Source organism: Carassius auratus, chromosome 13 (assembly GCF_003368295.1).
Source record: "Carassius auratus strain Wakin chromosome 13, ASM336829v1, whole genome shotgun sequence".
NCBI lineage: Eukaryota > Metazoa > Chordata > Actinopteri > Cypriniformes > Cyprinidae > Carassius > Carassius auratus.
The window spans coordinates 2,080,091-2,097,590 of record NC_039255.1 but is presented as its reverse complement, the minus strand read 5'-3'; the positions used below and the strand labels follow the sequence as shown (position 1 = coordinate 2,097,590).

The window sequence follows — 17,500 nt, the reverse complement described above, 5'->3', positions numbered from 1 at the left end:
CTGTTTTTGTAGAAGAATATTCTTTTCTTAATCTCTAGATTTTGAACGCAACAATTACGCGGTTTCTCATTTCCTACAACAAAGCTCAAGCAAATGAAACTGGCATCTGAAACAAGATGTTTTCCTGAAGCATTTCTGTGCATTTTGTTTCCCAGGATCTGATTCGAAACTCATAACCAGCGGCGCCTGTTATTACATGCTTCAGTCGGTGAAAATAAGCTGAAATACTTCATGTTAGAAAACTAAATAGGTCTATATACATTCTTGCTTGTGGATTATGTGATTAAAGGTTATAAAAATGTCCAGCAAAATACAGTTATATATGTATATATATACATACATAACACTTAGTAGTAACTTAATGTACTAAAATAACTCAAATTAAAACTGAAATAATTAATTAAACAAAAAATTAAATACTAAAAATTACAATAAAACACAAAATATTACACGCAAACTATTAAAACTTTAACTTAACATAAAAGCAAATTCAAAATATTAATAAAAAATTATAAAAGTATATTAATGATGCTGAAATAGCACTGATGCATACATTATCCTCATGTAAAGCGATATTTCCTGATTGTACATCATTGCTAAATCTAACTGTATTATCGTCCAGCTGTAATCTAATAAATGTGACTCAAAGGCATGCAGATATTAAGATATCATATATATTAACATGTTTTTCTGTAAAGCTGATTCTGACACATTGTGTATTGTGGGAATCTATAACCTTATTATCTGTCATAACTGATGAAAGAAGCTGGCAGGTTTCCGTGACGACCGCGTCCGTGTTTGCTCGCTTCATTGTGTCAAAAACGTGTTTTTCTCCTTTTATCTCAACAGCACACATGTTCTCAAGAATAGGGCTGTCCATGTTCACGGATCGTGTGAAGTGTAATTAAGACTCTGTATGTTTCTATCAGCTTTGAATAGGTCATAACTTCACTTAATGTGTCTCTGTTTTGCTTTAATAACAATAGCACTGGATGAAAGCTGATGATCCTGTTCTGCAGCGTGATTCACCTAATCTAAAACAGCTATTATTAAAAAAAAAAAAAATTCTAAATCAATTTTATTTACATTTCTTTTAGAGTAAAAGGTGATTTGATATTCAGTAATATTATCAATTTGAGCTGAGTTGAATAATGACACTATTGTCTTTGTTAGAGCTGCTTAATAGAATAATTGAATTCTTCATTAACACATAAAAAAATAATTAATTGCAAGAATTTTTACAGTCAAAATAGTGATATAGAAAAAGTCAAAATTAAAAAAAAATAATTGTGAGATGTAAACTCATAAGCGCAGGTTCATAACTCTCAAATAAGAAATTGAGATATGAGATAAAAAGTTGCAATGATCTTTTTTCTTTTTTTAAGAAATGGCACATTTTGTGAGATTTAAACTCAATTTTTTGAAAAAAGTAAAAATTGTGAGCAATTATAAATTCATAATTTTGCTATTCTAAAAAAAACGAATCAATTGCAAGATCAATTGCACGAAAAAAAATGCAATTGTGAGATAAAAAGACGTCATTGCATTATAAAAAATACATTTAATTGCAAGATATAAGCTCATAATTTTAAGGTGGAAAAATTGTTGAAATAATGATACCTAAAATCACAATTGTCAGGAAAAATTTTAAGATAAAACATTGCAATTACCTTTAAAAAAAAAAAAACTCATAATTCAGAGAAAGAAATGTGAAATGTTAATTCCCAATTGTGAGATAAAAAAGTTTTACCTTTATAATTATTAAAGGTAATTTACAAATATGTTTTTTTATATATATAAAAACAAAACAAATGTGAGATGCAAATCTGAAAAAAAAAAAATAGATTTGAAAAATCTAGACGTTAACTTGCAAATCTGAGAAGAAAAGTAATATTTGTTGCATAAAATGTAGCAATTACACTTTTTTATATATAAAAACTAGAATTGTGATTTTATATTACATCACAGGCTGGTCATTGAGTGTTGAGCTCGTTGAACAAAAGAAGCTCTGGAGATCCTCACAACAAAGCTCCAGTGTGCATCAAACTCCTCCAGTCTTCGTCCATTGAAATGGAAACGAGTCTTTCCTGTTGTGCTGGCTGTCATCTTTTATTTCTTCTTCTGCAGTGTCCAGCATGCCTCGCTCTGTCCATCTCAGCCGTCACGTTCTGAAAGACGCTTGTGATTGACGAGCTGACTGAAGCTGCAGTGGATCTGGAGAAGTGTATGTGTTTATCCTCTGCCTGATCAAATATTCAGCTCAACACAGATTCAGTGTCTTTCAGCTTGTCCTGTCAAAGCCTCAACAGCAAAGGGTGAAGATTTCTAACCAAAGATCACTTGCTTGAACTCGTATAGTTTCCATATGTGACTCTTTTATATCAGCAAAGGGTTTTTACACTGGTTAATATTTGGTCGGGTTCTGGTGGCCTTATAACAAAATGACAAAAAAATAACAAAATGTTGCATTCATTAAAAAAAAAAATTTGGAATGTTCTTAAGAATACATTTTCTTCTTTAAAATATTTGTAAATAACTTAAGTAAGCAGGGGCGGATCTAGAAAAATGTGGCGAGAAGGGAGCAGGAATTTTTGAGGGTGACAGACATATACTGAATTTAGTCACAGTTATCACAGTTTGATGATAAATATATGTGCACACTACAAAAGGACACAGCTATCATTTACAAACTTAATCTCATGCAATCAATGTCTTGCATTTGAAACAGTTCATATAAGGAATAAGTGACCAGACCCCATAAGCCCCACACACTCACTAATGCATACAGTATGCATCCACATGTCATTAAGAGCATTATAAAAGATTCAGTGTTATCTATATGTCAATTTATTATAAGAAACACAAAACTTTAACAGCCAATGACATTTACAGCTGGGGAGACTCAACTGATTTTCTACAGTTTAGTGTTAATCATCATCTAACTCAACCAGTCAAGAGCTACATTTAGCCTTAGATGTTATATGAATGTGGTCCTGAAGCATAGCTTTTATTAGCTATGTTTTTAATATGTTTTTTAAATTACATTTATATCTGAATATGTGTCAGAGTTCGGAGCGGGATCGCGAATCATTTGAGTCAGTTTTGGGAGTTCGGAGTGGGATCGCGACTCATTTGAATCAGTTCGGGAGTTCGTAGCGGGATCGCGAATCATTTGAGTCAGTTTGGGAGATTGGAGCGGGATCGCGAATCATTTGAGTCAGTTTGGGAGATTGGAGCGGGATCGCGAATCATTTGAGTCAGTTTGGGAGATTGGAGCGGGATCGCGAATCATTTGAGTCAGTTTGGGAGATTGGAGCGGGATCGCGAATCATTTGAATCAGTTCGAGAGTTCGGAGCGGGTTCGTGAATCATTTGAGTCAGTTTGGGGATCGCAAATCATTTGAATCAGTTCGTGAGTTCGGCAGTGGTGGACAGTAACGGAGTAGCTTTACTTCGTTACTGTAGCTACTTAAGTGCATTTTTCAAGTATCTGTACTTTACTGGAGTAGTTTTATTTTGAGTAACTTTTACTTTTACTTCACTACATTCCAAAGCATAAAATCGTACTTTTAACTTCACTACATTTAATAAAACATATCGTTACTACCTATAATATCTCCGACACGCAGAAGCGGTGTCTGATTCATCATGAACGAACTGAGTCTTTTCAAAATATACTTTTAAATCGGATCGCGAATCGCACCAAACGATTCGTTTACGTATTAGAATGATCCGAATGCAGCTGTTCTGGAGTCGACCACTCACTGATTCAAATGAACCGTTTAGTGCGAGTCAGTAAAAACCGGGAGATCTTGTGAGCGCGCGTGCGTGTGATGTTGCTAAAAGTAAGTTATTAATGTCGAAATTTAGGATTAATTATTGTAACTGAAAATCATATTTAGGTCAAAACTGTCAGTTGTTTGGGAACTAAATCCGCTGTAAAGAGTGATCTATTTAAGCCCACTGAAATGATCGAGTGCAGACGATGCAGACACATCAATTTTAGGTAAATAAAAAAATAAAAAAAATAACACAGATTAAATACAATAACTCATGCACGGTCAAATTCCCGGCTTCCATAATGTTAACAGTTTTATTAAAATGCTACCATCCATGTCCTATATGTGACGTCTGTTTTTATATTGTTTATCAACAATAACGTTATACATATGTATATTGTTTGGATTAACTAGACGAGTAGACAGACATGAATGTTTATTCATAACCGTACTGAAAATAAGTAAATATTGTTATCTGATGCTAACTGTCTAGCTAACAAGCTTGTTGGTGCTAAGTTGAGGTCATTTATATATAGAGAGAGATCATAATGAAACTGACAGTCCTCCACACTTCGATAATTAAAGTTAGTTGGACGAATGACATTTTTATCTTAAGATATTTGAATAATGACAAAAACATATTTGAATAATGACAAAGACATATGAAGGAAACTCTAGTGTCCCATTGAGTATTGGGGTGCATGCATGTACAAAAGTTTTTTGACAAATATTTTTTCGTTTTAAACATAAATGAGCTTAGTTTTGGTGCATTTGTCTATATATATATATATATATATATATATATATATATATATATATATATATATATATATATATATATATATATATATATATATATATATATATATATATATAGCCTATATATAGTACAGTTCTTTAAAAATATTTCACAATTTTAAATTGTTTTCACAATTTTTGTCCTATTTAACATCTAAACGTTCTTAAATCAAGATGCATTTACTTGTGAAGCCAAATTCTCAAAAGAGAAGCAAATCTGTGGTATTCTCCTTTTGTTTTCTGCTGGAGATTAAACAAAGCGTGTTTGGAAGGACATGAGGCTGAGTAAAATTAAAAGGTAATGAAGGCTTTGAAAGCAGGGATGAAAGAGAGACTTCATGCAGCGTGTATAATTGAATCTCTTCCATCTGTAAACCATTGCTCTTTTATAAAATGAACACATCTTCCCCTGGAAGGAATTCAATTATTTCAGGTTCAGTTATAATAATTTGACACGGCCGTGACATTTGAAAGGAAGTTATCTTCGTGTGTGAAACAAAGACTGCTCATATTCATGCTAATAACTCCATGTTGGTTATTCTCGTATATCTATTTAATTCTCCTGACATACTGATTACATGCAAATGTCCCTATTAGAGCATTATAACCTTTATTACTTCTTCCTCAAAAACCATTGTCACGAGAGATTAACCTTTAGCAAACGCTGGCTAGAAACAGGAAATGTCGCTGCGTCGAATCAGTGTTGGTTTCATATTGTTTTGTGATTCATTGGAAGCTTGATTCCACAGCTGAAAAATATAATTAATTAGTTAAAAAAAAAATTGTGAAATTTTCTACCACTAGATATTAAAAGTCTATGAAAAAAACTGTTCTTGCATATAATATAATATTTTAATAAAAGGCCATTTAAGTGTATTTAAAGAGAGGTACTTTCATGTCTCTTTCTTAAAACAGTTAAGCAGACTTTTTTATTTAAAAATGTATTTTAAATCATAGTTTTACAACCCCAATTCCAAAAATAAAAAAGTGAAATAAGATGCTTGTAAGATTAAGCAGTGGTTTTAAATAAATTTCAAAGTAAATAGACTTAATTATGAATTTACTTAAATGTATACTAAGACTTAAGTATGCCACATAACACTCTAAATTAAAATAGTTCCAATGAAAATCTAAACAAAAATTATTTCATGAAATAAAAACATCCAGTTCCATCCATCCATCCATCTATCCATCCATCTATCCATCCATATATCCATCCATCTATCCATCCATATATCCACCCATCCATCCATCCATCCTCTAACTATCCATCCATCCATCCATCCATCCTCTAACTATTCACCACCCATCCATCCATCCCATCCATCCATCCATCCATCCCATTCATCCATCCACCCACCCACCCATCCATCCATCCATCCATCCATCCATCCATCATCCTCTAACTATTCACCATCCATCCATTCATCCACCCACCCATCCATCCATCCATCCATCCATCCATCCTCTAACTATTCACCATCCATCCACCCACCTACCCACCCATCCATCCATTCATCCAACCACCCACCCACCCATCCCATTCATCCATCCATCCATCCATCCACCCACCCATCCATCCATCCATCCATCATCCTCTAACTATTCACCATCCATCCTTTCATCCATCCATCCACCCACCCATCCATCCACCCACCCACCCATCCATTCATCCATCCATCCATCCATCCATCCATCCATCCATCCATCCATCCATCCATCCATCCATCCATCCCATCCATCCATCCATCCATCCCATTCATCCATCCACCCACCCACCCATCCATCCATCCATCCATCCATCCATCATCCTCTAACTATTCACCATCCATCCATTCATCCACCCACCCATCCATCCATCCATCCATCCATCCATCCATCCTCTAACTATTCACCATCCATCCACCCACCTACCCACCCATCCATCCATTCATCCAACCACCCACCCACCCACCCACCCACCCATCCCATTCATCCATCCATCCATCCATCCACCCACCCATCCATCCATCCATCATCCTCTAACTATTCACCATCCATCCTTTCATCCATCCATCCACCCACCCATCCATCCACCCACCCACCCATCCATTCATCCATCCATCCATCCATCCATCCATCCATCCATCCATCCATCCATCCATCCATCCATCCCACCCATCCATCCATCCATCCACCCATCCCAATCCTATCCCATCCATCCATCCATCCATCCATCCATCCATCCATCCATCCATCCATCCATCCATCCATCCACCCACCTACCCACCCACCCACCCATCCATCCATCCATCCATCCATCCATCCATCCATCCATCATCCATCCACCCACCCATCCATCCATCCACCCATCCCAATCCTATCCCATCCATCCATCCATCCATCCACCCACCTACCCACCCACCCACCCATCCATCCATCCACCCACCCATCCATCCATCCATCCATCCACCCACCCACCCATCCATTCATCCATCCATCCATCCATCCATCCATCCACCCATCCCAATCCTATCCCATCCCATCCATTCATCCATCCATCCATCCATCCATCCCATCCCATCCCATCCCATCCCATCCCATCCATCAACAGACCCACCCACCCACCCATCCCATCCATCCCATCCATTCATCCATCTATCCACCCATCCATCCATCCATCAGTCCATCCATCCATCCACCCATCCATCCATCCCAGTATATTTCATGACTGTACCACTGAAACCTACATTTGTGTGAAGCTGCATTGAAACGTCATGCATTGTGTAAAGCACTACTCGAATCGATCTGAACTGAATTGAACTTTCTTTCACAAGGGAATGTCCTTCGGTTAGAGGATGGAAGCTCAATTACACTGAGGGAGATGTTAGGGCCCGTGGGATCAGAAGAGCCTCATTCTGACCCAGAATCAGTCTTAGACATTTACGTGATGCATGAGGGTTTCTCCATTCATCTCGTATTGGCTTGAAATGCAAACAGAGTTTTGAGTTGAAGGTGAATTCTTGAATAATTGTGCAATAAGTTGAATTTCTCTCATTTGTCCTAAATAACTTACACTAAACTTCTGAAGGTTTGACTCTGGACACCAGCGAACGAGCCGCAGCTCCGTCACAGGTAATAAATCTTCATCTCTGACGTCTGTCGGATCAAAGCAGAACCAGGGTCATCTTCTGCAGCTCCGAGTCCTTCATGCATCCTCCGCTTCACCTTACTGGAGAATTCATGAAGCCTGTCGGTTCGAATCAACAGCAGAGAAGCTTTTTATGCTGATCTGTTAAGTTTCATTGAGATATAGATTGAATTAATTCCATTTTCATTTTAAATTCAGTTAAAGTTTTAGTGATTATGTATTTTTTAAACATTCATTTCAATTGCAGTTATATAGTACATCGTTACACAACAAAATGAGAATGAGATGAAATTAAATATGTTTATGAAATATATTACACACACACATACACACACACACACTTATAATGTGTACAATAAAAATATACGTATTGTTTAGACACTGATTGAGGATCAAATCTCAATACATTTAAGTCAATTACAATTTTATTTTTTATTGCTTTTTACTTTTTTTTTTTTTGCATTGTAATATTTTAATTGACCAATTTACATTAAATGTAAATACAATTTATGAAATGTAAATACAAAGTTTTAACATTTAAGTTTTCAGTTTTAATCAACCTTTTTTGTATGTGATAATTTTTAAGTATAAAGTCAGTTTGTTTTTAGATAATTTTGCCATTCAATGTTTGAGACTTTATATATATATTTTTAACATGCATTCTAATATTTAAATTGTCCAAATTTAGATATTTTTGATGAGTTTTTGTAGGTTACCAACACCCCACCACCTCTCTTTCTTCAGGACATTATGTCTTTCATAACTGCTTTAAAAGCCTATTACAGCAGGCTCCAGTTGTGACAACTTGCCCCGATGTTCAGTGGTGTTTATTTTTGGTGACTTTGTATCTATTCACTGGAGTGTCACAGCCAGCATCCTGGCTTTCACGGTCCATTTCAATTTAAGACTTATTTCGCATGTTCAGTAGAAGTACCTTCCATAATTACACTCTAGAATCCATAGTCTCAGTAAAGCCGCATTATGATGCACAACTCTATTAGCGCGTGCTGATTTGAGTGCATCGGATTGCGCTCATTGACCCGCACTAATGCAGCTGGAGTGCGTGATGAATCCTCGCCACACACTGCTCTGATCCCGCAGAGAAGGACTGAGAAACACGAGCGGTGCAGTATCGACGAAATGCACAGTCGTTTAGCGTTAACTGAGAGGAGTTTGGCTGTTCCTCATAATTACGCACGAGGCGTTTCTGCGTAATGGATAAAGTTACAGATGCATCCTTGAAGCGGGAACGCACCGACTGGAATTCAGTGATGATGATGATGATGATGAAGGCACAGTTACGTGGCTGACCCGACCTGTGCTGGTAGTCTATATAAACCCCATCCAGCAAGAGAAAGTCAACAACACCCGTCCAGATTCAGTAGCTACCGTCAAACACGCTCAACAAGTCCACGGACCGCGCGCGCCCGGGTTATGAAGCGAGAACAAGCACGAAACATCACAGAATAGCCTCGTCTTTGCGATGCACGCAGACTTCTTCCAGATGAAGCAGCCACTGCTCGGTTTGGTTTGAAGCGATGGAGTCGTTCGCTGCGGCGGTGAACGGCGTGTCTCACACCGAGGACCCGTTCTCCGGACCGCTCTCCTCCATCGCACCCTGGAACTACCGAGTCCTGGCGGCGCTGATGTTCGTGGTGACCTCGGTGTCTCTGTGCGAGAACTTCACCGTGATGCTCGTCACCTTCAGGTTCAAGCAGCTCCGACAGCCGCTCAATTATATCATCGTCAACCTGTCTCTGGCGGACTTCCTCGTGTCTCTGAGCGGAGGGACCATCAGTTTTCTCACCAACTTCCACGGCTATTTCTTCTTGGGCAGATGGGCTTGTGTTCTGGAGGGATTCGCAGTCACCTTTTTTGGTAAGTTTGCATTAGACCTTTTGATCATGTTCAGTGTCGTTTGGGATTTGAGCGATTAATTGTAATATCTCAAAAACACTGTACACTACAATTTTTTTCTCTTCTGTTCACCAAGGCTGCATTTAATTTGATCAGAAATACAGAAAAAATGCGAAAAAAAGTGAAATATTTTTGCCATTTCATATAAATTCTTTCTATATTTTTATGCTAAATTATAAATTATTTCTGTGATGCTCCGCTGTATTTTCAGCATCATTCCTCCAGTCTTCAGTGTCACATGATCTTCAGAAATCATGAAAATATGATGATTTACTGCTCAAGAAACATTTCTGATTATTATTACAAAACAGCTGAGTATTTTTTTTTCAGGATTCTTTGAAGAATACAAAGTTCAGTAGAACAGAATTTATCTGAAATAGGAAAAATTTCGTAAAATTATAAATGTTATCTTCACTTTTGATCAATTTAAAGCATCCTATTTCTACCCCCCCCCCCCCCCCCAAAAAAAAAGAGAAAAAAAATTATATTACAAGCCCAATGTTACAAAAGTTTTTGTTATTATCTTACCATTCATCAAAGAATCATGAAAAAAATAAATAAACTGTTTTAAATAATAATAATAAACATGTTTCTTGAGCAGTAAATCATCATATTAGTCTGATTTCTGAAGATCATGTGACACTGAAGACTGGAGGAATGATGCTGAAAATACAGAAATAAATTACACTTTAACACAGATTCACACAGAAAACAGCTTTTTAAAATAGTAAAAATATTTCACAATATTATTGCTTTCGTTGTATTCCTGATCAAAAAAATGCAGGCTTGCAAAATCAATAGCTGCATATTAAATATTAAATATTTGATGTGCCTGTGAACTGATGACTCTGTAAAGAATAACCCAGCTGCTCTCACATCTGTTTAATAACCGCAGATGTCAGTATTTACAGACCCACACTCACACTCTTTAACTGATCCTCTTATTACTATTTATGCTTTCATGATCTGTGTTAATGCATTTTGTGCAACAGGACTTGGTCAAACTAAAAAGAGGATAAACCAGCATCAGAGTGTGATAACAGATGTCAGATGTACAATAAAGCAGTGTGAAGTTTGTCCTGATTTCATATTGATTTCACAGTAGACACATTATTAGTAGCTCTTCATTAGCGGTCGATTACGTAACATCTGCTCATAAGAAGCTCAATGAAGTTAGAGTTTATAATAGAAACATCAAGCTCACACAAATGACTTTTTCATTGCAGTTTTGAGCAATAAATGCAGGTTTAATGATCTGTCAAGTCTAGATTATCACAAGAGTTGTCAATGTTGCAAAGTTCATCAATTACAAAACTGCAATTGCATCTCCATATTTTCAGTACACAATATCTATATTTCCATCCACTGAATTCTGGGATGTCTCATAAAAACTAAAAACGTTTGGAAATGCCAAGATGCACAAAAAATGTGCCTAAAAACTTGATCTCGGTTGAGTTTTATATACAGTGTATTTATATAAACACATATCTAATAGGTAAAACACATCTAAAATTACTCGTGCAGTAAATATATGTCATGAAGTTTCTCTCAGACTTCTCCGCTCCTAACGAGAGAGATCTTCTGTTCATCGTCTCTGTCTGAATCTGCAGGCATCGTGGCTCTGTGGTCTCTGGCCGTCCTGGCGTTCGAGCGGTTCTTCGTCATCTGTCGGCCGCTGGGGAACATCCGTCTGCGAGGAAAGCACGCAGCTCTGGGTCTGCTGTTCGTCTGGAGCTTCTCCTTCGTCTGGACCATTCCTCCCGTCCTGGGCTGGAGCAGCTACACCATCAGCAAGATCGGCACCACCTGCGAACCCAACTGGTGAGGAGCACAAACACTCATTTATCACACCGCAGGGTCATTAAACTATTCAATTAAGACAGAAAGAGTAATTACAGCACCTGAAAAGGCTTCAATCACAAATCTTGATTCAATAGACATACTCAACTTCTCCTCAACTCAAAACACTGCATTTACATGCAGATCATTTATTCCTTCCTATCTGTCATAAAACAGAAGCGCTTAATAACACTGACAAAAGGAGCTGATAGTTCTGGGGTTAAAGTGAGGTTAAATGATGTCACCTTGACATGCACGCCTCATAAGGACAATTTCATCCATCACTTCACCTCTGAAGATCAATATGTGCTGAATGTGTGCTAGGCTTATGTTGGTTTAAAGGCAGCTTGTTCATCAGGTGTTTTCACACAGAGTAGTAAGTAGCTGTTTCGGCTCAACTCTCATTGATAGTCACTGCATTGAACTTCTGCTCATTTCCATCAATTAAACTCAATTTAGATGCATCAGAAACAGTCACTGTCGCTCACGTCGCCTCAAATCACTGTCTGACTGCCCTTAAAGAAGATCAACATGAATGCAAAGTACTGTTTGCATTCCAAACCAGGCTAACGAGGAACATTCTCCGAATATTCTGAGATATTATGAAAAGACGTTCTTCCGGAATATTCGTTAAGAGAGATAGTGCTCTCAAAATGTTATATTGTTAATGCATTGTTTTATTTCTGAAACATTTTAGTTAGACATTCATCTAAGTGAACTTTCCAAAGTTCCCATGAAGTTGTGAAAATTGTATTGAACATTCATAACATGCGTCTTATAATGTTTAGAAACTTGCTGCTATGCAAATGTTAAAGGAACATGACATTTTATAATTATAATATAACATAATGTTACTTTTGAATGTTCTCTGAACATTCCAAAACATGTAACATTTAAAAACATTAACATTTGCATATAAAAAAATTATATAAAAAAAAAAATCTTGATATTTGAATGTTTTGATAACATTTTTTATTACTTAATCGTTAGTTTTTTTTAAAAACTGGATTTTTTGCATGTACATTCATAAATACAATTTTCATAACTTTTTGCTAAAGTAAGCCAAAAGTTTAGAATTTTTTTTTGTAGTATTCTAAAATGAAATGTTGTCTCAATGCATTAAACAAACACAGAAAAACTAGATATTTTGAATGTTTGGAAAACTTTTAGAAATAACCTTTTTATAAGATGACAGAAATGTCTGCAATTCATTCTTTAAAAAATAATTTTTGTAAACTGGAATGCATGTTCTTGAATCATCTGCAATCATGAAAAATTATTTTTACAACTCAAACCTACTTACTGTATGTGTGCAGTCATTTTTTGGCACTTTGTACAGAACGCTCATGCACTGATGTCGAAGCAGCTGTAGTTCTGCATGTGATGTGATTTGATCACTCTTTTGTGTGAATGTTTCTTTGTAGGGTCATTATCATAAATTTGTGCAGCAGAATTTCTTGGAAATCTTTCAGACTTGTATCAGAGAGGACACATTAAATGAGGGCTCTTTCTATCCACATCTTCTAATTGTCTAAAATCTTTTCATCTTCAAACGAGGGACGCCATATTATAGGATGAGTAGATTTAATGGATGGAGCTTGTCAAACCTTCCGCCACGAGAGTCTTTCCTCCTCATTTAAGCCTAAACCAGCAGCTAATTAACTAGCTCAGATTTATTGTCTCTTCTCTGTTAATTAGTTCTTTTATCCATAAATGCCAGCCTTGTTCTGACATGCTGATTTATTTGAATTCATTTTGGCCATGTGAAATACTCACCGCCAGGATTTCTTACTTATTCCAAGTCTGTTTTACCTTTGACCTTACCTTTACCTTATCTTCAAACATCATCATGTACTTTAGTATGGAAATGAAAAAGAGAAAGAAGATGAAAATGGAAAAAAAGAAAGGTAATTGTAACATTTTACTTCATAATTCTGATTTTGTCATAATTTTGAGTTTGTATCTCATAATTCTAGGTTTATATCACACAATTCTGAATTTATGTATTTATGCATTTATGCAGAAGCTTTTTTAATCCAAAGCGACTTACAGTGCATTCAGGCTATACATTTTTTACCTATCATGTGTTCCCGGGGAATTGAACCGCCATCCTTGCGCTTGATAACACAATGCTCTACCAATTGAGCTACAGGAACACTGAATTTATATCTCCTTATTCTGAGTTACAATGTCATAATTCTGAGTATATATCTCCTCAACCTGAGTTATGTCATAATTCTGAGTTGATATCTTGCTTTTCTAGGCTTATATCCCACAATTCTCAGTTTATATCCCACAATTCTCAGTTTATATCTCACATTTCTGAGTTTATATCTCATAATTCTGAGTTTATTTCTCGTAATTCTGAGTTTATATCTCATAATTCTGAGTTTATTTCTCGTAATTCTGAGTTTATATCTCGTAATTCTGAGTTTATATCTAATAATTCTGAATTTATATCTCATAATTCTGAGTTTATTTCTCGTAATTCTGAGTTTATATCTCGTAATTCTGAGTTTATATCTAATAATTCTGAATTTATATCTCATAATTCTGAGTTTATTTCTCGTAATTCTGAGTTTATATCTCGTAATTCTGAGTTTATATCTAATAATTCTGAATTTATATCTCATAATTCTGAGTTTATTTCTCGTAATTCTGAGTTTATATCTCGCAATTCTGAGTTTATTTCTCGTAATTCTGAGTTTATATCTCGCAATTCTGAGTTTATATCTCGTAATTCTGAGTTTATATCTCGTAATTCTGAGCTTATTTCTCGTAATTCTGAGTTTATATCTTGTAATTCTGAGTTTATTTCTTGTAATTCTGAGTTTATATCTCGTAATTCTGAGTTTATATCTAATAATTCTGAATTTATATCTCATAATTCTGAGTTTATTTCTCGTAATTCTGAGTTTATATCTCGCAATTCTGAGTTTATTTCTCGTAATTCTGAGTTTATATCGCAATTCTGAGTTTATATCTCATAATTCTGAGTTTATATTTAGTAATTCTGTGTTTATATCTCGTAATTCTGAGTTTATATCTCGTAATTCTGAGTTTATATCTCATAATTCTGAGTTTATATCTAATAAATCTGAGTTTATATCTCATAATTCTGAGTTTATATCTCGTAATTCTGAGTTTATATCTAATAATTCTGAGTTTATATTTAGTAATTCTGTGTTTATATCTCGTAATTCTGAGTTTATATCTCGTAATTCTGAGTTTATATCTCGTAATTCTGAGTTTATATCTCATAATTCTGAGTTTATATCTCATAATTCAGAGTTTATATCTAGTAATTCTGAGTTTATGTCTCGTAATTCTGAGTTTATATCTCATAATTCTGAGTTTATATCTCGTAATTCTGAGTTTATATCTTACAATTCTGAGTTTATATCTCGTAATTCTGAGTTTATATCTTACAATTCTGAGTTTATATCTCGTAATTCTGAGTTTATATCTCGTAATTCTGAGTTTATATCTCGTAATTCTGAGTTTATATCTCATAATTCTGAGTTTATATCTCATAATTCTGAGTTTATATCTCATAATTCATAAATAATTCATATAATAATAAAGAATAGCGCGATCATGAAAAAACATTATTGGCACATAAGGCCATCATTTCAGTGTTATTAATATAAACACTTGACTAAACAAACTTCACTTTATACACAACATCCTTTAGAGTCAAGTCACCTTTATTTCTATAGCGCTTTATATAAAACAGATTTTCAAAGCATATATGTGTGTGTGTGTGTGTGTGTGTGTGGTGTGTGTGTGTCTGTGTGTGTGTGTACAGTGCATGTATAATTATTACACACACACACGCACACACATTTTTCTTGGAAAGGTTAAGAAAGCTTTCTCTCATCGGATCTTTTCGCTCATACTTTTGTCCCTCTGCAGGTATTCGGGAAACTTCCAGGATCACACCTTCATCATCACGTTCTTCACCACCTGCTTCATCTTTCCTCTCGCTGTGATCATCGTCTGCTACTGCAAACTGCTCCGGAAGCTCAGAAAGGTCAGTCGCTCCACAACATCCGGAGTCCAGCGACTCATTATACGAATCCTAATGATCTCCGTGTGCTTTCTGATGTCATCACAAGTGCAAACTGACCCCAGATCAGTGACGCTGTGTGGAGACCAACCATAAAGATTATCTGAAGTTACAATGTGGGATGAACCTGATTTCCAGTAGATGTTATTTATACATACTGCCATCCTCAGATTCAATTATTTTGTCAGCACACATTATGTGTGTGTTTGCAGGTGTCTAACACGCACGGCAGGCTGGGTAATGCCAGAAAGCCGGAGCGTCAGGTGACTCGTATGGTGGTTGTGATGATCGTGGCCTTCATGGTGGCCTGGACGCCGTACGCTGCGTTCTCCATCGTGGTCACGGCCCTTCCCAGCATCCACCTGGACCCTCGGCTGGCAGCCGCTCCGGCGTTCTTCTCCAAAACTGCAGCGGTTTACAACCCCATCATCTACGTGTTCATGAACAAACAGGTGACAACTGCATTTTTTTATCCAAAAAAGTTCAACTTCATGCATTGCCTGGAGATCAAGCTGCATGTCTTCTCTCGACTGATTGATAGTTTAGAGTCTTGTATCCAGTCAAAACTCTTTTAACTTTTACAAAACGTCCAGCTTGTGCTTCTGGTGTCAGATCTTTCCTGATTGTGATCAAGTAACGGTCAGAATAAGGTCAGTGATATCGATAGGCATCATTTAATAAAGCAGTTCAAACATCTGAAGAATTAAACCTGATATTTTGTTCATTAGAAGCTCATGAACATAAACCCAATGGAAATACAACTCCTTTCTATGGATGAATACTTGAATATGAATACTTCCCATAATGTCAGATGGCGAAAAAAAAAACTTAATTCTAATTACTTTAATGTTGATTACAGTGATATTACATCATTACGCAGTCCCTTCAGAAAAACGCGGATTATTTTTGTGATTGTTGCGGGCAAAAATCCTTGATTTTGCGGCAGGTTTTCTTAAAAAAACGGCGATTTTGCGGCGAAAGTGCGGCGTATTTGAAAATATATAAATATATAAATATAAAAATGCATAAATATACGGCCCTTGGCTGATTATGCATGAAATCACGCGATCGCATAATCGCGTTTTTCTGGAGGGACTGATTACGAAAAAAGCACAATTCTGATAAAAAGTCCAAATTGAAAAAAAATTACAATTGTGATGTATAAACTGAAAATTAAGAACCTTACATTTTTATACAGAAAAAAATAGCATAAAAAAACTGAACAAAAATTCAGAATTGGGTATAAACTAGGTAAAAAAAAGAAGAAAAAAAAAGAAGTAAGGATTGCAAAAGTGCGAAAACTGAAAAATGCGATCAAAAAAATCTGAATTGTGAGATAAAAAGTCACAATTAGTTTTTTTTTTATTCAGTGGTAGGAAAAACAAACTATTGTGAGATCTAAACTCAAAATAAAAAAAAATACATATTTTGAAATGTGAGTTTATAATATTATAAGGATATTTTTTTTTCTTTTTCTTATTTTTTAAAATTGTTTACATTGTTTTTTTATTTTATTTATTATTATTATACCTGTGGTTTGGATCAAACCTTCCGCACACGAAAGGAGAAGATGCTGAATTACTGAGCAGGTTACTGTATATATATATATAAACAAAAGTACTAAAATGAATACTAAAATGTAAATATTAATAAAAATCGTATAATCGTACCTCAATAATAAACTGAAAAGTTGTAAATAAGACGAATATATTGATGTGAGTTTTACAAGAAAATACTAATTCAGTTTTATAGTATAATATAGTTTAAATATTACTCTAATAACTGGTGTATGTTTTTGTGAATTGCATGATAAAAAACAACTTTAAATAAACTGCTTTATGCAGAGACACAGAGAGGCTTTTCAAGTGACTTTAGGACACAAACTAATCGAGTCTGTCGGACTCTGTGGCTTCATTACTGGAGACTAATGAAGAATGAGAAGGACGATGTGAACCGCAGGCTAATGTG

At 35.6% G+C, this 17,500-nt stretch overlaps 1 protein-coding gene across 1 annotated transcript in view; it reads left to right on the top strand.

Moving 5' to 3' along the window:
- Positions 1–8,397: 8,397 nt before the first annotated feature.
- Positions 8,398–17,500, top strand: part of LOC113112316 (opsin-VA) — a 10,270-nt gene continuing 1,167 nt past the window's right edge. Inside the window, exons 1-4 of the mRNA XM_026277766.1 lie at positions 8,398–9,585; positions 11,235–11,445; positions 15,379–15,496; positions 15,745–15,984. Of these exons, the coding sequence (XP_026133551.1) occupies positions 9,246–9,585; positions 11,235–11,445; positions 15,379–15,496; positions 15,745–15,984 (909 nt within the window). The 5' untranslated portion in view covers positions 8,398–9,245. The remainder of the gene's footprint in view (positions 9,586–11,234; positions 11,446–15,378; positions 15,497–15,744; positions 15,985–17,500) is intronic.